Source organism: Physella acuta, unplaced genomic scaffold, assembly GCF_028476545.2.
Source record: "Physella acuta isolate Inbredline_101_S28 unplaced genomic scaffold, ASM2847654v3 ptg000245l, whole genome shotgun sequence".
NCBI lineage: Eukaryota > Metazoa > Mollusca > Gastropoda > Physidae > Physella > Physella acuta.
This window is the reverse complement of record NW_026731764.1, coordinates 510,129-534,320: the sequence shown is the minus strand read 5'-3', so window position 1 is coordinate 534,320 and position 24,192 is coordinate 510,129. Positions and strand designations below refer to the sequence as shown.

The following is a 24,192-nucleotide window of genomic DNA, read 5'->3' as shown; positions in this document are numbered from 1 at the left end:
ACTATGTGCAGCCATCAAGTCAGCACTATGTGCATCAGTCTAGTCAGCACTATGTGCATCAGTCTAGTGAGCACCAAGTGCACAGTCAAGTCGGCACTATGTGCATCAGTCTAGTCAGCACTATGTGCATCAGTCTAGTCAGCACTATGTGCATCAGTCTAGTCAGCACTATGTGCATCAGCCTAGTGAGCACCAAGTGCACAGTCAAGTCAGCACTAAGTGCATCAGTCAAGTGAGCACCAAGTGCACAGTCAAGTCAGCACTATGTGCATCAGTCAAGTTAGCACTAAGTGCATCAGTCTAGTCAGCACTAGGTGCATCAGTCAAGTCAGCACTAAGTGCATCAGTCAAGTCAGCACTAAGTGCAGCAATCAAGTCAGCACTATGTGCTTCAGTCAAGTCGGCACTAAGTGCACAGTCAAGTCAGCACTATGTGCATCTGTCTTTACTTTCACTGATTCAAGTCAGGTACCCATCTAAGATGGGCAGACTTACAGTGAGCATCCTCCGGACCTGAGCATGGCAAATACACAGAAGAAGTTTGAGTAAGGAATCATGTGATCTACAATTGACCAAACCCAATCCTCCACCAGCTGTAGAAAAACACTTTTAAAGTATCTTCTTGCACACACCATCTTAACATATCTTGCATAATCTTTTCTTGCAAACTTTGCAATACAAGAAAACATCTGACTAGTGATCACACCAAATAAAAGATTTTTTCAAAGTTGTTTTTCACTGGGAGTGAGTCAAAGGTGTGTTGTTACACCAGCAGTCTAAAACTTATACTACATACAATAATTGATAAAGTTTACCATCATACCAGTTGAAAGCCAGGCTAGGAAGAACCAGATTTAGAGGTTTTACTCTTTGACTTAAAGCCCACAGTATTATCTGTGTTTAACTGTTTTATTTTACAAAAGACTTTCAATAAAGGGAACTAACTCAATGAATAATTGAACAAAAATATACATGGCTAGTATATGCCTACTCGGCATAGGAAAAAACAAGACAGCATTAGTCTTACCATTTGTTCTTTTTTATTTCTTTAAATTTTACCAAAACAAAACAGTGAATAGAGTTTAAACCTGTCTCAAAAATCATCATCCCAGTCAAACTGCTGGCAAGCTGCGATTTCATCTTGGGACAACAGTGCTTCATTAGTTCCAGCACCACTTAAGTCAATGGTACCTGCAGTAGTACCAAGGTCATCTGTACCTGTACCCTCAGGGTCGTGTGTGGTAATAATGTCACTAGTACCTGCCCCATGTAGGTTAGTCCTACCTGTACATCCAGGTGGCGTAACACTTTCCTCATCTAATCGCAAACTCTTCTTTGGGGGAGTCAAGGGGAAAAATTCTGCTAAGCTTGCCTGGCGTTTGGTTGGGGTAGTGGCCTGAGACCCAGCTGCTGACCTTTTGAACTTGATGGGTGAGTGGCTCTTTTTTGTGGGAGAAACAGTTCGAGCTCGCTTAGACTTGGGGGATTCTAGAGTCACAGAATACATTTGAACAAGTTAATGGTGTAAGTACAGTAAAACATTTTTCAATAACCTGCTCTTAAAATTGTAATCAGAGTTTCTGTTAAAAAATAACAAAAACAAAAATTCAACCTGATGTAAGGGCACTTCCTTGTAGCTTTTCTATTACTGTGTTGTCTCCCTCTAACTTCTCTACACCTGAGTTATCTCCCTGCAACTTCTCTAGACCTGAGTTGTCAATGAAATCTGACATGAACAGGTCCAAGATACTACTCTGGTTTTTGTCCTGTAACAACATTCATATATGGATTAGTTAGATAAGGCTGATAAGATGGCATGGTTGAACAGTAGTGTGTATGACTGCTAACGCAAAAATCTTAAGCTTGGCTCCCTGAACAAAAAAAAACTCAGCCTAGACCTCTCACTGATAGCTGACTTGATTCAGGGAATGTAAAGCTTGCTGGACACAGTGATGACCATACAATCAATGTGTATTTTGAGGTCAAAGAAAACAAGAACACAACTTCTCTGCTTAGTGATGAGTGCTTTACTTTTTTTATACATAAAGTATTTTTTTTTCTTTAAATTTTAATAGAAGTAATAAAAAATTTAGCCAGGTATGAATAAATGGTTATTAAAGATTAGCTGTAATGAGCAACTTACAGCCACATGTGTAGTGTCGGCATCAGAAAAATTATCTTTAGTCAGACCAGCTTTGCTCAAGACGTTAAGCTTTGTCTGGACAAGAGGCCTAAAAGATAAAGTATATTTATACTACACATACATCAGTTAAAATAATCTGCTAAATACTAACATTTAAAATACAATTACATTGTAAGCCAAACTTGGTAAAGTAAATCTAAATTAACTCAGCTAAAGCCTAAAAACAATTTTTTTTTAATATTTTAAATCCAACCATGTTATGGAGAGCAAGGGGTAGTGTAGATTAAAAAGTTAGAAAGATATTTATTTGTTGAGATATTAGTAGTAGAAGCTGATAAATATAATTTGTCAGCTTAAGGAAGGAAGGGCGACATGTAATGACAAAAGAAGTAGGTTAAATAGAAAGGAAAAAATGTAGAAGCTAAGAATTAGCTTGTCATATATAGAGATTGGTCAAGCAGAACCAAAAGAATTGTAGTAGAACGACTGACTGGTCATTTGTGATGGTCAGCTGACCAAGCATCAGGAGTTAGCAGCTGTTAAGAGTTAGAGCAGATGGTTAAAGAGAGCAGAGTTGGTTAGTTAAGTGTTGGAAAGCAGTTGAATATAGATGTTGTTAGGTGTAGGAGATAGTTGGGATAGTAGAAGTAAAGTGTAGGACAGCAGAGTTAGGATTAGGAATAGATGGATTATGTTTGTGTCTATTAACATTTAAATTTGAACTGTGTCAGTTGTGTTATTTATTTATATATTTACCACTGGAGAATTGGGTACAGAATTCCTTTTTATAAGAGTCAATCCCCCCCAAATACACATGATGGTGTAGAGATATATACAATAAAACATCATCATCTCTTCTCCCTCACCCCACCCAACTAATACAAATTTCTCACCAAATGTAGTCATCAGCCGTCCCTTTAGCCAGCAAATATTGTATAGTCACAGAATCTTCCTGCCCTATTCTGTGAGCTCTGTCTTCAGCTTGCACTAATATCTGAAAGATTCAAAACATGTCTTCAGCTTGCACTAATATATGAAAGATTCAAAACATGTCTTCAGCTTGCACTAATATCTGAAAGATTCAAAACATGTCTTCAGCTTGCACTAATATCTGAAAGATTCAAAACATGTCTTCAGCTTGCACTAATATCTGAAAGATTTAAAACATGTCTTCAGCTTGCACTAATATCTGAAAGATACAAAACATGTCCAACGCTGAATAGAGGGTTTAAAAATAGTTTCCAGAAAATATTGGAAAATAAATTTTAAATGTATAAAACAGGATAATTTTGGAAATATTTAATACAATTAAATCAACAGCTTTATATTATTATTGAATTATCTTAAAATACTTTGAGATGTAATTTTATTTTTTTATATATAGGGAATACTTTGTTGGAGTGCACATTTACTTAATTAGTATAAGTTTAGTGAACTAAGTAATAAACAATTCTATTATTAGAAGCAGGAATAACTTCTCCTCTCAATAAAAGAGTTACCCACCCCTGGATTCCAAAACAACTCAAATAAAAGAGTTACCCACCCCTGGATTCCAAAAAAACTCAAATAAAAGAGTTACCCACCCCTGGATTCCAGAACAACTCAGCAAATATCACAAGACTGGCAGCACACAGGTTAAGTCCAGCGTTGGCCGCAGTGATGGACAGTATGGCTACCCTGTAGGAGTCGTTTGTCTGGAACTTTTTACAAAACTCGTGGCGGAGCTCAGATGATGTTCTCCCATCTATTCGGATGTAATTGATGTCTGGAGACTGCAACATTTAGAGGGAGTTAACTTAAGAAATAAGTTTTTTTTAAATAACTATAACCCATATTTTTAATAGATTTCTACTTCTTTAAATTTAGGTAATATGTTTCATTCTTTAACCTATTATTTATATGTTATTTTACATGTCAATTATTAAAATAGAATGTGGGGTTTTCGTATTTTTATAATTTTTTTTATCTCAAACTTACATTTTAACTTATAAAAATACACAGCATAAAAGTCAAGAAATCTTCTTTGGTTTTTGCTAAATGTTTAATTAAGTTTGTCAGTTATTAGTCAATCATGTTTTAACATACCTGAGATTTAATTCCATCCTCTATGCAGTCCAGCATCTCTTTATGATGAGCAAACACTAAAAACTTTTTATCTGACTCTACCAGATCCAACAAGTATTGCCTGAAGGAAAATGTCTTAGGGTCATGTCAAAATTCTTAAAATTTCAATTCTAGAAATAACAAATTTATTTACATAACATTTACTTTAAACTGTGTTAAGACAAAGTAGAAATTATTCTTTTACCTGACAGCATTTAATTTAGCCTTGCAAGTTTCATTAAAATATTGAAGAAGAGCTCCTTGCTTGTCTGAACCCTGTTAAAATATGTTTCGATAAAGATTTAAAGTTTTATTTAGGTATAGCTGCATTTCTGGCTTATTTTAGATGGTGTATTACATACAAAGGTAGCTGAATAATTGTGATTGCTTTCATTTTGCAATATTTACCTTTAACTTCTTGCTGTGCATCAACTTGGAGGCAACATTAAGATCTTTATTTTTCTTTACTAAACTGTGATCCAGGACAAATATTTGTCTGGTTTTGGCAGGAAGCTGAGATAAGACATCTTTCTTTTGCCGTCTGCAAAATGGTTTGTTTTTTTAAAAATCCAAATTAAATTAGTTACACTTCAATTCTACGCATTAAATTATGGTCTATAACTTAAAACCTCAAACCTTTAACTTGCATTCACATTTATTTCTATATAAAATATAAAAACGTCTAAAACAAACTTTCTAAATACTGAACCAAAACATACCTTAACATTATCTTTTTTTCTAACAATAACTGCAGCTCTTGCATGTTAGATGAACCAGTATAGTCCCATCCCCATGGCAACTTATAAATAAAGTTAATTAAAAACATCTCGATAAAAAGTGTCTGATTACACACAACAGTAACAGACTGAGAAAAGTCTCAAAGAAAAGATGAAATTTCTTTGCAATATATTTAACTGGGCGCTTTTACTTTAGTTTAACACAGGGGTCGGCAACCTTTTGAGTCTAAAGAGCCAAAAGTTACGATTTACAACATTACCCGGTTTTTAAAGAGCCACTAACATTTTTATGTCAATAATATATTTGTTTAGGATTATATATATATATATATATATATATGGGAACAGGGCATTTCCCCCCTGTCAATTACCCCCCGGATATTTCCCCCCCGACATTACCCCCCAGAGTAATTACCCCCCCCTGTCAATTACCCCCCTGTCAATTACCCCCCGCCCAGTAGGACATTGCCCCCCCCCGGACAGGGTTAGAGTTAGGGTTAGGGCTAGGTTTAGGGTTAGGTTTAGGGCTAGGGCTAGGGTTAGGGTTAGGGCTAGGGCTAGGGCTAGGGTTAGGGTTAGGGTTAGGTCTAGGGCTAGGGCTAGGGCTAGGGCTAGGGCTAGGGCTAGGGCTAGGGCTAGGGCTAGGGCTAGGGCTAGGGTTAGGGTTAGGATTAGGGTTAGGGTTAGGGTTAGGGTTAGGGTTAGGGTTAGGATTAGGGTTAGGGCTAGGGCTAGGGTTAGGGTTAATATTTGGGTTAGGGTTAGAGCTAGTGTTAGAGTTAGGGTTGTGTCTAGCTTTGGTTTTGGTTTTGTGTGAAGTTTTAGGCTAAGGTGGATGCTTAGGTTTTGGTCTTTTTCTTAAGGTTTGGATTAAAGTAGTATATAGGTATAAAATTCTAGTTAGAGTTAGGATTTTAACTTGAGAGGGGGGGGTAATTCCCCGGGGGGGGGGGGTGGGGTAATTGACAGGGGGGTAATTGCTCCGGGGGGTAAATACGGGGGGGAAATGTCCGGGGGGGAAATATCCAGGGGGGTAATGTCCTGTAGCCATATATATATATATATATATATATATATATATATATATATATATATATATATATATATATATATATATATATATATATATATATATATATATATATATATATATACATAATCCTAAACAAATATCATACTATAATTTAAAATAAATAGCTTTGAATATATGAAATAATCTCATTTGCATTTGTGTTGAGAGGATCTACTATATAAGTCAGAGTTCTTGCATTTGTTTTGAATAGCTCAAATCTCTCAGTGAAAACATCCTTCATTTTGTTTATATTAATGCTGAAGTGATTGAATAGTAGCATTGGTTCCATAACGATATTTTTTCAGATTTTTTCGTAATTAAGTAATTTACCGCACACCCATGTATTCAACAAAAAAGTTATTTTTTTTCGAAACAAACCACTTCTTCAAGCAACACATAGGCTCTGTTTTCCTTTCAGTTTTATACATAGCTGGTTTAGTTTCTTTGTGATATCCACTGTGAAGTTGAATGTTTCGATTCGGAATGGACAATGTAATAGGATGTACATTGAGATAGGGAGTAACTAAATATTCTAATAAAATAGTGCATGTTTATTGTTTATATCTTATGTTATATCGTTTATTACCGAGTGATGCAGACTAATATTTTTATGAGTTTTTAAAATAATATAATTATTAATATTTGTGCATGGAGCTGAAGAGCCGCAACTGGACACCAAAAGAGCCGCATGCGGCTCGCGAGCCGCAGGTTGCCGACCCCTGGTTTAACAGACAAATGTATTGAAATTCATAGATATTTGAACAAATGTGGACATTTACTTTATTATTTAAATGTGAGTCTTTAAATTAAAAATGTCGATGGAAATGTGAGCATATACCTGATTAGCATTGCAGTACCTCAAACCAAAGTCGTGGAACTTGAAGAGATCTGCACAAATGGCTGTAATTTGACAGAATAATTCGTTTGGTCTTGACAGGGCTGGGGTCCCTGATAACAGGAGCACCCGTCTGGCACTCTGAAAAATAAAATGGTGGACTGGATTTTTTTCCAGCTATGCTCATGAACTTAATGAGGCTAAGGATGTTTGTTAAAAATATCTTTTTTGTTTAGATAATAACCATTATTTTGTTTAGTTTATAAGTGGTCAACTGACTGCTAGAAATTAACGTAAGTTCAAAAGTCAAACGATTCCTCGTTAATTACATTCATTAGAGTTGCTATTTGAATTGATGACACATTAGAAATTTTTAAATTTATTATTGCTTAAATGCTAAGCCTAAATTAAGAATCAAAGCGGGGGGAAAATTATTTGTAATTAAACCCCAAAGTTAAATGACTAAAAGGCAGACCAAGGCTAAGATGGATAGACAGTGTGGAGACAGCTTGGAGTACAAACTTTAGAGAAAAAAGATCAGATAGGTCCACATGAAAGGTTGTCATGTATTCTTAAAGCCATCCATGAGCTGAATAGCCACAGTGATGGACAGATAAGCATAAATTATACCAGCTTTACTGATTATTTTCAGTTGATTCTTTGTGTTTTTTAACAATTCAAACAACGATATTCTATATATTCTATATATTTGTTTCCATTTGATATAATTTCAAATAATAATAACAAACATAGAAATGTATAACTCTGATTAATGTGCTCTGATTAATGTAATAACTTATAATATGTGTATTAATGTTAGTTATTAAAGACATCAAATAATGCTAAAGCAAAAACTCACCTTTAACAAAGGGAGAGCAGCTCTGGTCCTCGCAGTTTTAGCATTTTTTAGAAAATGAGATTCATCCTTTTGGTGTAGAAGAAAATAAATCAGATTACACAAAGGCATGTATACATTTTTTAAATATAAATTAGTGAATATTTAATATCTTTTTGTTGAATTAACAAACAAAAATTTAAAACAGAGAAAAGAAAAACAACTAACCATAATTATAACTTTAAAAAAATCTACAGGAATTTCAGAGCCTTTCCTTGAAAGTAGGTCATAGCTAATAATATTGACCAGTCCAGAAGTTGCGCTCATCTTTGTTGTTTCTATTACATTAACATCACAGGCTGCGACACTGGGAAGCCATTTGCATATTTGCTGTGCATAGAAAGTTAATAATTGAATGTAATTTTCAAAGTATTTTTCAAAACATTATTAATAATTAAATATTATTCAAAATATTAGGTAATTTAATATTAGTTCAAATGTTCCTAAAGAAAATTAGTTAATTTAAATAATAATTAAACCAAAATAATTAAATTTTACAATATTTTACAATATTCACCTGCGCCCAATCAAAACGAACTGAAGATGGACAGACAACAAGCAAAGGCCATTCTTTTCTATAGTAGCAAGCTATGCATATAGCTTGAAGAGTTTTTCCAAGCCCCATGTCATCAGCCAATAATAACTTTCCATTGCGATGAATTGCAACACTAAAAAACCAGTTTGTGAATTGTTATCATACAGAATAAACTGTTTTTAATCTATCTTAGATCTATATTTGTGTCATTGTGTACTTCCACCAACAAAAAATCAAAAACTAGATCTATACAAAACTTAGAGACTAGAGTTAAATAATCGCATATTCATAAATTAATAACTTAATATAAAGAATAAGTGGACCCATCAATAGTCATTATAAAGTGTCTTACTTGATCCCATGCCTCTGAAATGGCAGAAGTGTCTGGACTAGACATCCATCTACACTGCTCAGGTCTGCTTCAGGTATAATTTCCTCCTCTTCTATAGGTGAACCAAATGTTTTCAGGATCCATCGTGGAAGTCCTTCTATTTCAATATCAGGCTGGAAATTAGCTGCACCTTTCACTAAAAGAATACAAAACAGTTTCCTGGTTACAATAATAAGTGGCAGAGGTATATTCTGAAATATTGTTTTAAACATGAATATAAAATGTTTTGACAAAAGAAGATAGTATTATTTTGTGCTATCATTAAATAACAAGTAAATATTTTATCATTATATAAATAGGGACTTTAAGTGTTGTACCAGAATAACAAATAAATTAAAATAATAAAGATTTTGTTTATTTTAAAATTACATACTAAATTCACTATACTCCTCTAGCTTGAAAGACCATAACTTGGAAGCATAATCTGGAAAATAAAGGAAAAGTTTAAATTAAGTTTCAAGTTTTATAAATATTCAGTACTAGTCAGTTTATGTATTCTTTACAGTTGATTTTTTGAAATAAGAATTATCATATTTTGAGCTGACTACAAATTTGTGAAATCCCTACCATAGCTTTTGGTTTTCATCTTCTTGAAGTATTCAATGAGAGGTGTGCTGTACCCAACATCAACGCAGAACATGTTTTTGCTGATAAGTACACATTTTCCTTTTAACTTTTGTTGTAGTCCAAAAAATTTTTCTTTAGACATTATTGAATTACCTTTTGTGTTTTGTGGTTTGTGGTTGTTATTTTTGCTATCACCATTTTGAGGTAATTTGTTGAGTAAAGAATTGTTTATTTGTTGACCCTTAAAATTCTTGTATGCATATTGGTTAAAACCAACTTTCTCATGATCATTATTGTTAGGCTGGACATTTTTTAAGCTAAAATTGGTCATAACAGAAGTCTGGGAGAAATTACTTTTACTAATGTTTAAACAATCATTAGAAACTGTTGTAACTTTTGCACTTCGGATTTCCATAGCTTTCTCTCGATTGGTTTCTATTCTTGCTTTTAGAGAATCCACACTTGCTGCAGCATTAGTGGGTTTATTAAAGGCAGATGTGGGATTATTTTTCACTGGGCTTTGCTTCTCTGCTCGTTTTTGTAAGGCTTTCTGTCTGTTTTCTTCTATTCTTTTCTGCTGCTCGAGAGTGAGACCTTGACTGCCGTTAGCACTCATGTTTCTTTTAATGCTTACTTGTAATTGCAGTACAGACTATCTGAAAATGAAAAATGTATATAGGAATAGCTGAACTTTAATCATGTAAATAGTATATTGTATAATCGTATGAAAATACTACTAACTAAAACAAACTAAGAGTTAAATAATAGATTTAAATGTACCATAGGCCATAGATCCATGTCATGTCATTTTCATTATTATAAATAATCATCCAACCAAGTGTTGATGTTTATTATTTAAAAAATAAATCTAGATTTAGGTCTAAATGTAAAATAATAAAATAGGGATTATAAAATCAGATTTTCTTCTAAAAAAAATCATAAATCACAAGTAGTTGTGAAGTAGGACCCTATTCAATAAATAACAAATTATTATTATTTATTATTAAAGTTTTAAAGTATTGAGCTATTCATAGAAATGATAGATTAGATATTAGATAGTGATAGTTTTCTCAGATGAGCATACTGATTCACTGAATACTGGTCAGACACAGTGACAGTGGCCTCAGGTCCTGGTTTATCTGACAATCTGTCATAATTATTAATTAAAATTAAATTAATAAATATCTATATATATAATTCTCCTCTTCGAGCCGTTAGAAAACAAGCTGCAAACGCTCTCCCTACCTCCCCACCCCTACATGGTTTTAGTGAGCTGTGTTCACTCTAAATGTTTACAAGCAGAGCCAACGATTTTAAACGTAGGGGGGGGGGGGTTATGGTCCTTAACGAGCTACTTATATAGTGTTTTAAAGAAATATTTTCAGTGTCAGCGTTGGTACTGTCGAATTCACAAATTATGAATTATTGAAAATTAGAAACAACTAAATAGCGGCGTATGTTATGCCGCGGGCCGGCTCGTTTTGAATATTTTAATTTGGTAATCTATCGTTTTGGGTACGTAAAATCGCCCGCGGCTATTAATGTACGAAAACATTACCTCATTGTCAAGGCTGTAATAGAAGTATAGTGTGATATGTTTGTGTCAAATATTATAGATAAATGAATAATAAACCTAAATCAATGGCTAAATACATCAATATAGGCCAGAAATTAACTTTAAACAGCAGTGTCTGCAAGCAAGATTTGCTATATATATAAACAGCAGCCATTTGTAAAATAGAGTGACTTCCGCCTGAATCTCGCGCTATATGTCTATAAAAATAAAACTTTAACAATATGGCTGCTATAGTAAATGAGCATGGTTGCATCTGTTGGAAACATCGCTGGTGTTCATTTATTACTGAAAAGTTTTAATTCAATTGTTTAAAAACAGGTACATAGATAAATGAAACAAGGAAACAGTTTTGTATTTTTCAAAACATAAATCCTCCTCAAAATGTGAAATAATTATTAAAATGTAAGGAGTCACCTGTTTTTCACATTACTAGTCGCGGGCGATTTTACGTACCTAAAACGATAGATAACCTTTAATTTTTTTAAATAGGTAAAGTTTTGAATTTAAATATTTAATTTAATAAACTGTTGAAGTTAAACAAAGCATAGGCCTAGATGTAGTAATAGCACAAAGTGTAGTCTATATTATATCTAGACTAGATCTAGAATTAAGATCCACTTACTAAACATTCATAACAAAACAGATAGGCCCTCATAAAAATCCAACATTGTATTGTTTTTGTACAGTAGGCCTTCCGTACATAGTTAAGTACTACCAACACTATAAACAAAATAATAACAATCCAAATTTTTAAATAACCAAATCACTTTTACCCTTCTACCTTGAAGAGTAACACGTAATCTTTAGAAGTAAACAGCTGTACTAGTGTACCGTGTACGACTGCGGGTCTTCGTTGTAGAACTTTTAGATTCTAGATTTAGATCTAGCTCTATATTAGAACTAGATCTGACATTAAATATAGATCTAGATATGGCAGATGTAACAAATTTATTCAAAGCCACGGTTAAAGCCTTAAAATCTAGAAATAAAGTGTTAAAAGACCTTATTCCAGAAGATGCTCCTCAGACTCAGAATGATTTGAACAAAAAAAACGAAACTTTGGCCAAAGGTGATTTTGAAACAAAAGCAAAGAACTTGGTAAGCTGATCTAGATTTCTAAATCTATTCCAGATATAGATCTAGATCTAGATTCTCGATTTGGAATCTAGATATAGATATCTAGAAATAGGTTAGGACAGGTTAGGTTTGCCTGTCATCCCTCCTGGATACATAAAATTACATATTCATAATAATAATAATAGCCTAATAATCTAATTAATACATAGATCTATGCATTTTATGCAGTATGCAGCTTATGCTTCCTGAGAGTGTGTGGCCAATCCATTTCCATTTTCTCTGAAGGATCTCTACCTCAACTGGCAGTTTATTTGTCCGTTGCCATAGAACATAATTTCTGATGGTTTTAGGCCATCGAATTCGCAGGATCTTTCTGAAACATGTGTTTATAAATGATTGTATTTTCTTCTTATTTATAGCAGTTATTCTCCATGTCTCAGCTACATAGAGTAAAACAGGTTTTACTAGTGTGTTGAAGATCCGGATTTTTATTCCAAGGGTTAAATCTCCAGAACCCCAAACATTTTTTAGTTGGTTGAAGACTGCTCTTGCCTTGCTCGTCCTAATTTTTATTTCTAGAAATAAGAAAGTAGAAAAAAAAAATTAAAAGAGATAGGCCTACCCTGCATGCAAATTGTGAAATCACAAGTGAAATGCCTTGAATTTCCAAGGCAAAGCAATTGAAAATAGAAATCTAGGCTATGGTGACACGATAGGCACTGATACTCTGATACTGACTGATAGCCCTATAGTACTACACTTATTTTCAATAGGCTTATATAATAATATAGAAACAGTGTTGCGTGTACTACTGTACTGTATCTTTACATTCTGTAGGCCTACTTTAATTCTCACAGTATAAAATATAAATTTCTATAAATTATACAGTATGGTATACACTAGCATACAGTGTAAATGAGTGTATTTATATTATTATTACTAATAGGCATTTGCTTAATTTTTTTAAACTTTTTACTACTACAACAATGAATCTTTCGTTATGTATGAAATATGAATATTTCTATTGTCAATAGTAGACTTAAAACTAGTCTAATTAGAATATAAATTTATTATCTTTGTTTGTTTAAAAATGTTGGCCTAAGAGTAAAGCTCATAAAAATATCATCAAGCTAAAAGTTAAAATATTAACGGCATCACAATAAGAATTAACAAAACTTATCTAGCATAATTTTCATTTATCTCAGAGGTTTTAAACAATAACTTATGTATTTTGAGATATAGTGTATGTGCATATTTTGTAATATGTTGCAGGTGCTTATGATCACAAAGCTAAGAGATTTTTTGTTGGAGAACAGGAAAAATTATGTCAACTCTGGAAGGTAAGGAAATGTGTTATGATTCATTAAGCTACATTGCAAAAAAATTTCGAGTCTTTAATTAAATAGGCCTACAGCAAGAATTATTCCCAATATATGGTTTACGCCATTCATCTTTGAAACATGATATACCATGATAGAAATGAGGTTTTTTTTTTCTAAATACCTACTTGTGTCTGAGTTTTAATAGTTTCTGTCATATATTAACAGATATAATGAAAAAATATGGATACATTTATATTTCAATATTTTCAGTGTGAATAGAGCAATAATAATAAATCAGTGGTTTAAATTTATCTTTTGTTTTTAAACATTGCAATTCTTTTAAATGCTTAGTTTTTTTTTTTTTTTTTTTTTATTTGCAGCCTTTTGTTAAGCAAGGGTCAAGAAATGTCAGAAGCTGACAGAGATAAAATAGATTCTGAAGCTCAAGAAATTATTAAGAAGTGCAAAGAAATGATAATTTTGTTCAGAGTTGAAACAGATCATCAGAAAGTCCACCCTCAAGTGAAAGAACATCGAAATGCTGTTATGATATTAATTGAAGCTTACCTGAAAGGTAAAAGATACAGCTAGCATCTAATATTTGTTAACCACCATATTTGTTAAGTGGAAGAGTAAGCTATCTACTTTTACAAAATATTAAGATTAAACACATTGTGCCAAAATCTCCATTATGTGTCTTGTAATAGGTTTCTAAGTTTGTACTTCCTCTTTTTTAGCTATTTGCAAAATTTACAGTGAACAAAAAGCAGTTAGAGTTAAGCGAGTTGTGGATAGAAAACGAATGTAGGTATTTGATTTTCAAAGCTTTATATAGTTTCTGTAAATTATAAATACCACCAGCATTTACATTTTAAATATAACTAATTAAATCTTCTGTTCTGTTGACATTAATCTTCTAATGCACACTGATATTGTGATATATAACATCATTTTACTGTTCTATTCCCTATTGTTCAAAACATTTTTTTGTATCACGCCAGATCTAAGCTTGAGCCCGAGAGAAAGCACAGGCATTTAACTCGCAACCAGTTAAAAAAAGATCTCAACATAGACCAAAGTCCAGCTAACAGTGATGAGAGACCACAGGGTAAAAATCAAATCCTAAATTTATATTAAAAGATAACTTGACAGTTTTGTAGGAATTCTTTTTTTTTAAAATGTCTATTTATTTCCATTTAGTTGAAAAACAGAAGCCAGATCTTTTCCAGCAAGATATAATTGAAAGACAGTCATATGATAATGAAGATGAAATATCACCAGAAGAAGCTCAAATGGTAAATTTTAAAAGTTATCCTTTTATTTAGTCAGATTTAACCGTACTAATTTTTTCCAGCTATTCATGTAGTATTTTTTCCCCCTAAAACTAGTTTGAACAAGAAAACAAGGTGCTATATGAAGAAATGAACAGTATTATTGAAGAAGTCAAGTAAGTAATAAAATATTCTTAAGTACATACAGCAATTGCAAATGCTTGTTTTAAAATTATATTTGGGTTAAAAGCATCAATGAAGTTTTTTTTTTTTTTTTGCTCATTTTTTTCTTAAAGGTTAAAAGGGAAATATCATCAAGTCTAGATTCCAATTTATAATAGTCTAGATTCCAATTTATAATGGACTTCTAATACTCAACTAATAGCTTATACTGTATCTAATTTCATCTTTATTAACATCAGGGAATGTCTACAGAAAATTTGTTTTCTCTCCATTTTTAATTAATATAAACTGTAAAATGTAACCATTTTTTCTTTTAGACAAATAGAGGGTCAAGTTGTGGAGATTGCCAAATTACAAGAAATTTTTACAGAGAAAATATTAGAGCAGGTAATATAACAGATGTTGATTTTTTTCTCATGAAATAAAAATGACAGCGGTATATTTTATGGTGATATTTTTTTTTGACATGACAATAACTTTTTTTAAATAAATGAATATAATGTTTTGTTTATGTTTATTGATTGCAACCATTATTGTTCTTTTTTAAATCAGGATGTTCAGATAAATACTATAGCAAATACAGTAGTAGGAACCACAGAAAATATTAAAGATGCCAATGAAGAGATTAGAGAGGTAAGACGTTTTTGTGATTACTGTAAGGTACTAAAAAGTTAGCTATTTGTTATGATGGTGGCCAATAAAACAAACAGTAGAGTAAAAAGTATGGTCCTTGTGGCAGATAGAGTTGTTATTGTGACCTCTGCATATGAAGTGACAGAGTGGTCAGCTCTTTGCCCAACCTCAGTTACTCACCCTGACAGGTCTCAGTGTGGCCAGTTAGTCTGTACGAGCCAACCCGCGGCTTATCATATGTTATCATATGCCGCTATTTAGTTGTTTTATTTCCTACATTTGGTGTGTATATTGATTAGATCTACTGTTGTATTTTTGTGCATTCAAAAATTTAGAGCAAAATGTTATATAACTAGTAATGTTTAACTTTTCAAGGTGCTTTTAAATGTATGATTTAATTTGTGAAATTTGTTAGATGATTTAGTTGAACTTTTTTTTCTTTCAGGCCATCAAGAAAAAAGCTGAATTCAGAGTTTACATCTTGTTCTTTTTAGTTGTCTGTTCCCTTTCGTTGTTATTTTTAGATTGGTATAATAATTAACCCATTTTGTATTACCATTTTAGGAAACTACTTTTTTTTTACACTGAATAGAGAAGTGTGATCCAGCATTTAAAATTGGAAATTTGATAATTTTTTGCACAGAAATTGTTCTTCACCTATCCCATTCTAAGGTTGTTTAGAATTATATGATTGTGACTTCATTGTTGTATAACTCGTGTTATATCTTGTTAAAGTTTGCAAGTTTGTAGCTCAGCAGTTTTGTAATTTATAAAATTAAACTGGGATGTGCAATGTGTTTCATGAAACCCATGAAGTAGTATGAGCAGAATAACCCATCTTTCTATGGCTTTACCAGGTGATAGTTTTGAGTTTAACAGTAACACTTCTTGAATTACCCCATGGGTTGTAGTTTTTAGGTAGCCCAACAAATTTTGAACCACCTGATGGATTTTTGGACTTAACATAGTGTTGAGGCATACCTGTGCTAGCACAACATGAGATAGTATATTGGTTCTTGGTCACACCAAATATTTTAGTTTATTAAGCTTTTGTTTACATAGTACTTTTGTATTCATTTTCCGTTTGAAGATGTTTAGATGGTGATGGTTTTTTAAGTGATTAATTTTGTGTAAAGGGGATGGTTCTGTGAATGATAAATATTGTAAATCATAAATTATGTGAATGAGAAATCTTGTGCAAAGGTGATGGTTTAATGGCTTATTATTTTGCAATTTTTTTTTAGGCTTACTTACTACCCTTAGCTGCATGACTTTTTTTTGTAGAGTAGGCTTTAAAGATTGTGTTACTGTAAAACTGCTTGTACAGATTTTAAAATTTATTTCTTTATGTCAGCAAGCAACCTCACAACATTACTGATCCAAAAAGTTGAACTTGACCTTGTTATTGACAAGTGTTCTAGTGATAAATAAAGATTGTTTTTTTTTATATTGCCATAGTTTATAATTAATTTTCTTATATGTTATGTTATTTATAGACAGTCAGGTCAAATTTAACAAGCTGTAAATAATGTGTGTAAAGTTGTGATAGAAACCTTCCAGGTGCATCTTTTGTCTGTTGAATGAGATGTCTGACTCAAACACCAGTCACTATAACCATTGTATGTTTTGTCCTGTCTTATTATGTATGCCACCATCAGTCTCCAACACCATTCATCTCTCCTTTAAGAAAATCTCAGGCATCCATCTCTGGTTCATTCATGCGTGTACTCAACCAAATGTTCATCACATGTCTACATTAGCGAGGTTGTTTTTACTTATAATAATGTATTTTGTTTTTGTTTTCCCCCTCACTGATCTGATGGGTGTGTTTGAGAATGTAAATGGCTTGTGTGTGAGATATGAAACAGGCCCTAATGTCTTCTATGGTTAAATAAACCCCCAGCATGATCATCTTAATAAAACAAGTTATTCATGTCACTTCTAAAATATTTTCTATTTATGAAATAACTTGCACTTTTTATTATGAATTCACTTGAATTTTGAATACCACCTCTCGCCCTGTACATTAATTTAAAAAGTGTAAGTATCCAGTTTAACCTCTTAACAATATAGCTGGCTCAGTGTAACCATCTTTTAATCATTATTTCATAATTACATGAATTAGTAAAACATGCTCATTTAGTGCTCTTTCATGATGCTATGTTAAAATTTGTAAATAAAACTATTTTCATGCCATTTTATGTCTTTTTAAAACTTATTTGTCTTATTTGTTTTGTGTACACTGCTTATAAATATTTCTAGCACATGTACAAGAGTAAGAGGTTTATCCTAAAGATCAAGACATTATCTTATTGCAACTCTTCATCTTCAGAAAATTACAAGAAGCCGAGTCAAAGAAGTTTTTTTAAATGACTCCAGGGTCAGCCAAGATGGTGGCTAAGACTTATGGCAATGGCGTTGCGAGGCGGGGGTGCGGAACAAAAGGAACACACTGGGTGACACCATTTAGGGGGGTGACACCATGACCTAAACATGCAACTCTATAAAAAAACAATGTTACATACAGCTGTCATAATAACCGACTATCGATAAATATCGTTAGTAATAACAGTGAACACTAAAGATATTACCAGGGAGGAGGGATAACACCAAGTGCAAAACAGGTGGATTAAAATAATGTGTGCACAAATTGACAACATTAGGCAAAATCTTAGGTTGTCGAGGTGTCACCAATTGCAATTATATATATATATATATATATATATATATATATATATATATATATATATATATATATATATACCTATATATATATATATATGTAAAGAGTTTCTTCCAGGCATCTCTTCGGGGGGGCAAAACCACCTCCCCCCCCCCCCCCGAAAAAATTCTACAGCCCTCCGAAACGAAATGAAATTTATATAATTTATATGGAAAATATATACTTTTAACACTGTCAGCCCCCCCCCCCCCGCCCCCGAGAAAGTCTACCGCCCCCCCGAAAATTTCAAGTGCCCCCCCACCCCCACGGAGAAAAAAGTCTGGAAAAAACACTGCAAATGTAGGTCTACATATGCATATATATATATATATATATATATATATATATATATATATATATATATATATATATATATATATATATATATATATATATATATACAGCCTATACTTTTTTCCTTTGGTGGTGAGGGGAGGGGACGACACCATGAGGTGCCGCACCGGGTGACACCCAATTTAGTGGCGCCACTGATTCTCGGGGGGTAGGGGGTGAAGATGACACTGTGACACCATTCGGGAAAGGGCTGTCACCAAATTGCATATAGACTATAGTAGGCCTATAGTTCTAGTAAAGGAAGAGGCCGGTGACTGTTGAAGCGAAGGCCAAGCTTCGCTCAGATAGTTATATTTATATGTACATTACTACATGTAGGTCTATTATCAGAAAACCTACCTAAGACTAAGGATACACATTACGTAGGCCTATAGCATTTTTACAAGCACCTTTAATTGTTTTTAAAACAACCCTTACATACAAAATTATAAGACATTTAATTTAAGTCATAGTGACGGTCTTTGCCCAACATCCATATTATGCCAACGTAGATCTGCATATGTATAGGTCTAAAGCCCATAACAATAATTCAACATATACCGTAACTACACAACACCGAAATATTTTTTTTTGTTAGGCCAAAGATACAATACCAATAAATTATAATTTAGTTATTTGTCGCCCGTATTGTTGAAGCCACCACATTCTATTAAGTCATTAAGCAAGAAAAAAATTACTACAAATAAAGCAAAAATCATATGAAATAAGGCATTAAATGTTTAAATAATTTATACGATGAAAAAATTGATATGTACTTGGAGGATGTGATGAGCCATTAGGCTCATAAATGAAATGGGCAGGCTGACCAATTCTTTGTTACTAAACAGTTGCGTTAACATGCTACAATTTATCGTTTATTTCTACTAAAATAAAAAACAAATATTATTTCTACTTTCTGCATAATACATAAAAATAATGTTTTTGTAACAAACAATAGTCAACTTAAATCTTATAAACTGTTATCATTTTTTAAATTGTTGCACCAAATACTAATTATTCTAAACTAGTAACTACCAAAGCGATATCAATATTGGATTTTTAAAGTGACCGTGGCGCAAGTGGCCAGGTAAGAAAAGCTACCCTCAAGTCAAAATGGCAATAACCATAATAATACACATTAAAAAAACCAAACGTTCAGCCTCGTACTAAAAGCTAACCTTATAATAAAATTGCTTTTCTGAATTTGGCAGATTACGAATAATAATTATTACCAGGGAATAATATCTTTTAGACGTCGATTTTACAATCATAACAATATTTAAACCTAGATATTCATAAACAAATATGATAAAATCAGTGGATCTAATCTGGAAGATTCAAGGGGAATAATATAAAGATTTTTGGGAAATTTTATGTTATCGCTTCTCGGCCTTTTGGCTAAGATCAAAGTGTAGTATCTGTTCTTATCAGCTTAATATCTGATACGTGGCTCATTGAGTCACTACGATATTAAACTGATTTTTGGATCTCGGCGGGATGCCCGGGGCTTGCTCCGCTCTCGCCACGGGTCGGCCCGGTATTGCAGTTCTTCCGGGAATGGCCCAATAAATCATAATGTACGATTGGTTCCTCCCTATTCCCATGCTCATTTCTGACCCGTTCATTTCCTTTATTGCCTTCTAATGCTTTTGTATACAACCATTTTCAGAACTGTATCTCTGAAACGTTTATTTTTTTTTTCAAATATAATCAGGATTATAATTGTACATATAATGAACAAGCAGGCATTATCGTTTAGATTTAGGCGTAGCCTACATTAATTATTTTACACTATGTAGGCCTAGGTGTACAATAAATAATACAATTTAGAAATAGTAATTCTCATATGAATACATTGGTGTACTTTGTTAAGTTTAATTAGAAATAGATGATAGAATAGGCCCAAGAAAAATAACGAAATAATGGTGCTACTGTTAACTGTCAGTTATAAGCCTACAAAGGATAATCTAAACTGAAATAGCTAACTATAAAAATGTATTGATTTTAATTTAAATGTTTAATCAGCTGAAAAGCAATTTAAAAGTGTGGTATTTAGATGCAAAATAGTGGCGCCACACGACAGGCCCTCACCTGGAATCCACAAGGCAGGAGGAAGAGAGGCAGACCAAGAAAGACCTGGAGACGTGACCTGGAAGAAGACACCAAGAAGATTGGATACACCTGGGGACAGTTGGAGAGACTAGCCCTGGACAGAGACGTCTGGAAAGCTCTTGTCAGCGGCCTATGTCCCAGTAGGGACGACAGGCAAACATGACATGATGACAGTTTTCTACGCCAATTCGTTACACATCGTTTTAGCCAATATCTTGGCCCTCCCCTCACAACCGTAAGAATGACATATTAATTTTGTGGACGACATTAAAATGAATTATTCATAACGAAATCCCGCAATTTTTTGTCGTTTTAGCATTCCACAACACCCCCCTCCCCTTTTTTTTTTTTGTTTTGTTTTACAGGGATCCTACATTTTACTTTAGTCGACAACTACTCTGTCACCTTTTTAAATATGTGTAAAGGGATATAACCAGTGTATGTTAATTTTAAAAAAAATATTAATTGTGTTATTTCCCTTCGTACAGATATTTGCGAAAATGAAAACTTGAGTAGTCCTAAATCTTGATCGATATCTATAATCCATTTCTGGATGATAGCAACAGCCCCCCCCCCCCCACTTCCATGACGTCACACCTCAGCCTACAAACCTCCTCCCCCCCCCCCCCCCAAAAAAAATTGTAGATGAATTTTTCGATATTTTTCCAAAATCTTGTCTAAACTCTGTCGAAATAGAGTATTTTAATCAATTCCTATTTCAATTTATCAAAACAAGTTTTCTAAAACGCGAAATAACGTCTATGACATTCGGGACTGGAGTCTGGATCAAACTCTCTTTTTGAGACTTACAAAGGACAAGGACTGATGGCAGTATTGCTTATAAATCTGTCAACAACGACACGCGTCCCGTGTTTCTTCCAGACTTTTTTCTCCGGGGGAGGGGGGGTGGACACTGTTAAAAGTATATATTGTCTATATAAATTCCATTTCGTTCGGGGGGGGGGCGGTAGAGATGCCTGGGCCTGGAAGAAACTCTGCACGCGTCCTGTGGTTATACTGACTAGAAAATGCTTGTTTCTATTACTAAAAAAAAAGTATTAATGTTATTGTTAAATATTTCAAATACAAAAATGCGATCGTATTTTTATTTTAAGAGCAAATGGTCTTTTTTTAAATAACATCCGGTTTCGTTTTTAACCGATCAACATCATCAACATGTGAATAACACTACCTACAGTAACCATTAATTAATTAATGTCATTATCATCACAACGATCAACAATCTGACAGCACATCTTCGGAGAATCTTATAGTATACTCAGAGGCAAAAATCTATCTGGTATATTATTAAATAAATCTAACTCTTCTTTTGTCAACTTTTAAGTTTCTTATTCTTTTCTTCGCTATCGCTGTAGCCAGATTTTACGTAAAATCAGCCGAGGCTAGTAATGTGAAAAAAAGGTGTGTCATTAAATTTTAGTAATTATTTCTTTTGAGGAAGATTTAGAACTTTCAAAAATGTTTCAGTTTCATTCATGTACCTGTTTTTAAACAATTGTATTAAAACTTTTCAGTAATAAATATAAATAACGACTAGCGAAGTTTTCATCAGTTGCAACAAAGCTCGTTAACTTCAGCAGCCATCTTGATAAAGTTTTTTTGGTAAACTCATAGCGGGAGATTCAAGCAGTGTTTTTGGGGGGCGGACTAAAATTTTCAGTGGGGAGCGGATACTTCTTCACGAAGGCCCCCCCCCCCCCCCTCCCAAAGAAGAAATACATGGAAGAAACTCTGGATTCAGGGAAAGCCAGTCTATTTTACAAATGGCTGCTGTTTAATTAAAGTTAATTTCTGGCCTATATTCAGTATATTGAAATTTAGCCATTGATTTTGGTTAATTATTCAGTTTGCCTATCTATAATATTTGACACAAATATATCACAATATACTTCTATTAAAGCCTTAACAATGAGGCAACTTTGTCATACATTACTAAACTTGGCCGATTTTACGTACCTAAAACAATACATTACTTCTTATTCTCAGCAATGCTGTGGTTAACTTGTAAACTTGACAGTCACGCCGTCAACTGTCAAGTTAATAAAATAATTTATGGAAGTTAACTCTTTTTTTTTAATACTATAGGCGTCTAGTTCAAGTACAAATTCCAGCTGGCTCTTCACTTCTTTCATACTTAATTTGCATACAAAAATACAAGTACAATTTACAATACAATGTTGATGAATATTGAGTTAAAATTAGTAAATTACACTAACTTAGGCCTTAACTTATTAAATATTAAATAATCTTAAATATTATTAAAAAAAAAAAACTACTATCTAATAGAGCTAGGGCACTATATTTTTCTGTTTCCATTCTTCAAGGTGCACTAAAATGACATTCACATGTCCAGTGTGCAGCAGCAATGACTACGAAGAAGAAAATGGACATTATTTTTGTACAGAGTGTGGAACTCAGAGTCAGGTTAAGTACTTCACTTGTCAGCATCAGCAATTTACAAATTGTTTGTTTCATTTGATTTTTTTGTGAATAGTATTGTGGTAATTCAATTTGGCTTTTGACGAGATTTGTGTATTATTTGCAGCTTTCTTAATTTTTAACTAGGCTACAAAAATTGTAAAAATATTCAGACTTACACCTACAAATTAAAGTTTTACATCAGTTACGTTATTGTTGTATTGATCTATATGGATGTAGGCTACATTGCAACAATTCTTTTTTAGGCAGAATTCGATCACAATGTTCAATAGTCCACTGAGTGACGTTTTTTTTTTTTATTTCAGTTAGAATTTCATGAATGGAAACATTAGTTTTATTGCCAAAGTTTTGCAGACACAAATATTAGATCAGACTAAATTAATAATAGCATATTTACACTTGTAGCAGAGATTTAATTTGGCCTAAGGAAAGAAAACTGAAACTCCTGGTGTTGCATTATTTTCAATAATTTATTATTATTCCATCTAGGAGCTAATAGTTCAGCAAGTTGATGAATCGTCACAAATACACACACGCTATGAAGTCAGAACAGAAAAAGCGACATCAGTTAAACCAAGTGAGTGTACTTATATGATTATATTCCAAAAGATTTGAAGAACAAAGATGCTTTCACGTAAAAATCTATTTGTTAAAAATGTTCATCATCACTAATTACTAATACAGCTAAACTACTTTCATTTTATTAACTATAGTAATTTATCATCACTTATTGCTTTTAATATTTTATATATTTCTTTCATTAGAGTCAGATCTTGGAAGGCCTTGGACAATATATGAAGCTTACCAGTTCATTATTTTAGCTCAGGCTGATTCATTTATAAAACTTGGATTACCTGAAAGTTTTAAGGTTTGTTTCCTAGAATCATGGGGACTGTAGTTTTTATTTTAAGCTGGTTTTTTTATGCCTCAACATCAACTTGTTAGAAATTAAAATAAAATATAATTTTTAATTGTATTTATGATTGGTTGGTATTTAGATAAATAACCTGATGATACATTTTTTTTTTCAGGAAACTGTGTTTATGATTTGGGCAAATTATCTTAGCAAACTTGGCGTTGCTTTTTGTAAGAAAGAAAAGGTTGTGCCTAATATAATTACAAAGATGAGAGTTGGAAGGTTGAGGTTAGAACTACTTTTTTTATGTAGGCTCCATCTAAATTTTAAAATAACTGATAACTTTTTTAAAAGGCATTAGAAACAATT

At 32.9% G+C, this 24,192-nt stretch overlaps 4 protein-coding genes and 1 non-coding gene across 7 annotated transcripts in view; 4 read left to right on the top strand and 1 right to left on the bottom strand.

Annotated features, from left to right (window-relative positions):
* Window positions 1–11,576, bottom strand: LOC131938465 (SWI/SNF-related matrix-associated actin-dependent regulator of chromatin subfamily A-like protein 1). 3 transcript variants are annotated; one of them, XM_059296503.1, is made up of 18 exons: window positions 11,477–11,557; window positions 10,363–10,425; window positions 9,279–9,934; window positions 9,085–9,135; window positions 8,673–8,847; window positions 8,303–8,453; window positions 7,954–8,115; window positions 7,750–7,815; window positions 6,894–7,031; window positions 4,966–5,045; window positions 4,655–4,787; window positions 4,452–4,522; window positions 4,229–4,328; window positions 3,727–3,915; window positions 3,037–3,137; window positions 2,144–2,231; window positions 1,613–1,766; window positions 1–1,488 (listed from the first exon to the last, which is right to left on the bottom strand). In XM_059296503.1, the coding sequence occupies exons 3-18, from the start codon at window positions 9,892–9,894 to the stop codon at window positions 1,094–1,096; spliced, it is 2,670 nt and encodes an 889-aa protein (XP_059152486.1). In that variant the 5' UTR covers window positions 9,895–9,934; window positions 10,363–10,425; window positions 11,477–11,557; the 3' UTR covers window positions 1–1,093. The 3 variants fall into 3 exon arrangements, with proteins under 3 accessions (XP_059152486.1, XP_059152488.1, XP_059152489.1); XM_059296505.1 differs by lacking the exon at window positions 10,363–10,425 and having other exon boundaries at window positions 11,477–11,576; XM_059296506.1 differs by lacking the exons at window positions 10,363–10,425; window positions 11,477–11,557 and adding an exon at window positions 10,059–10,116.
* Window positions 11,034–24,192, top strand: part of LOC131938469 (sorcin) — a 25,423-nt gene continuing 12,264 nt past the window's right edge. The window contains exon 1 of the mRNA XM_059296511.1: window positions 11,034–11,172. The gene's annotated coding sequence lies outside the window, so the exon portion shown is untranslated. The remainder of the gene's footprint in view (window positions 11,173–24,192) is intronic.
* On the top strand, window positions 11,659–17,536 carry LOC131938467 (syntaxin-18). Its single transcript, XM_059296508.1, has 10 exons — window positions 11,659–11,952; window positions 13,204–13,271; window positions 13,634–13,827; window positions 13,991–14,057; window positions 14,255–14,361; window positions 14,454–14,548; window positions 14,642–14,700; window positions 15,025–15,094; window positions 15,260–15,340; window positions 15,786–17,536. Exons 1-10 carry the CDS (start codon window positions 11,785–11,787, stop codon window positions 15,879–15,881), a joined length of 1,005 nt encoding a protein of 334 aa, XP_059152491.1. The 5' UTR covers window positions 11,659–11,784; the 3' UTR covers window positions 15,882–17,536.
* On the top strand, window positions 19,774–19,966 carry LOC131938485 (U2 spliceosomal RNA). The gene has a single exon (XR_009386303.1). It is a non-coding gene; the product is annotated as a U2 spliceosomal RNA (small nuclear RNA).
* LOC131938466 (TATA box-binding protein-associated factor RNA polymerase I subunit B) overlaps window positions 21,715–24,192 on the top strand; it is a 7,204-nt gene continuing 4,726 nt past the window's right edge. The window contains exons 1-5 of the mRNA XM_059296507.1: window positions 21,715–21,807; window positions 22,853–22,952; window positions 23,457–23,544; window positions 23,732–23,835; window positions 23,999–24,111. Coding sequence (XP_059152490.1) covers window positions 22,863–22,952; window positions 23,457–23,544; window positions 23,732–23,835; window positions 23,999–24,111 — 395 coding nt within the window. The 5' untranslated portion in view covers window positions 21,715–21,807; window positions 22,853–22,862. The remainder of the gene's footprint in view (window positions 21,808–22,852; window positions 22,953–23,456; window positions 23,545–23,731; window positions 23,836–23,998; window positions 24,112–24,192) is intronic.

Coding starts and splice junctions, on each gene's coding strand:
- LOC131938467 (XM_059296508.1), top strand. CDS start 11,785: ATGGCAGATGTAACAAATTTATTCAAAGCCACGGTTAAAGCCTTAAAA. Junction 11,953..13,203: donor AAACAAAAGCAAAGAACTTG/GTAAGCTGATCT, acceptor AATATGTTGCAG/GTGCTTATGATCACAAAGCT. Junction 14,058..14,254: donor GTTGTGGATAGAAAACGAAT/GTAGGTATTTGA, acceptor GTATCACGCCAG/ATCTAAGCTTGAGCCCGAGA.
- LOC131938465 (XM_059296505.1), bottom strand. CDS start 9,894: ATGAGTGCTAACGGCAGTCAAGGTCTCACTCTCGAGCAGCAGAAAAGA. Junction 5,046..6,893: donor GGTACTGCAATGCTAATCAG/GTATATGCTCAC, acceptor TTTATTTATAAG/TTGCCATGGGGATGGGACTA. Junction 4,523..4,654: donor TGCACAGCAAGAAGTTAAAG/GTAAATATTGCA, acceptor ATATTTTAACAG/GGTTCAGACAAGCAAGGAGC.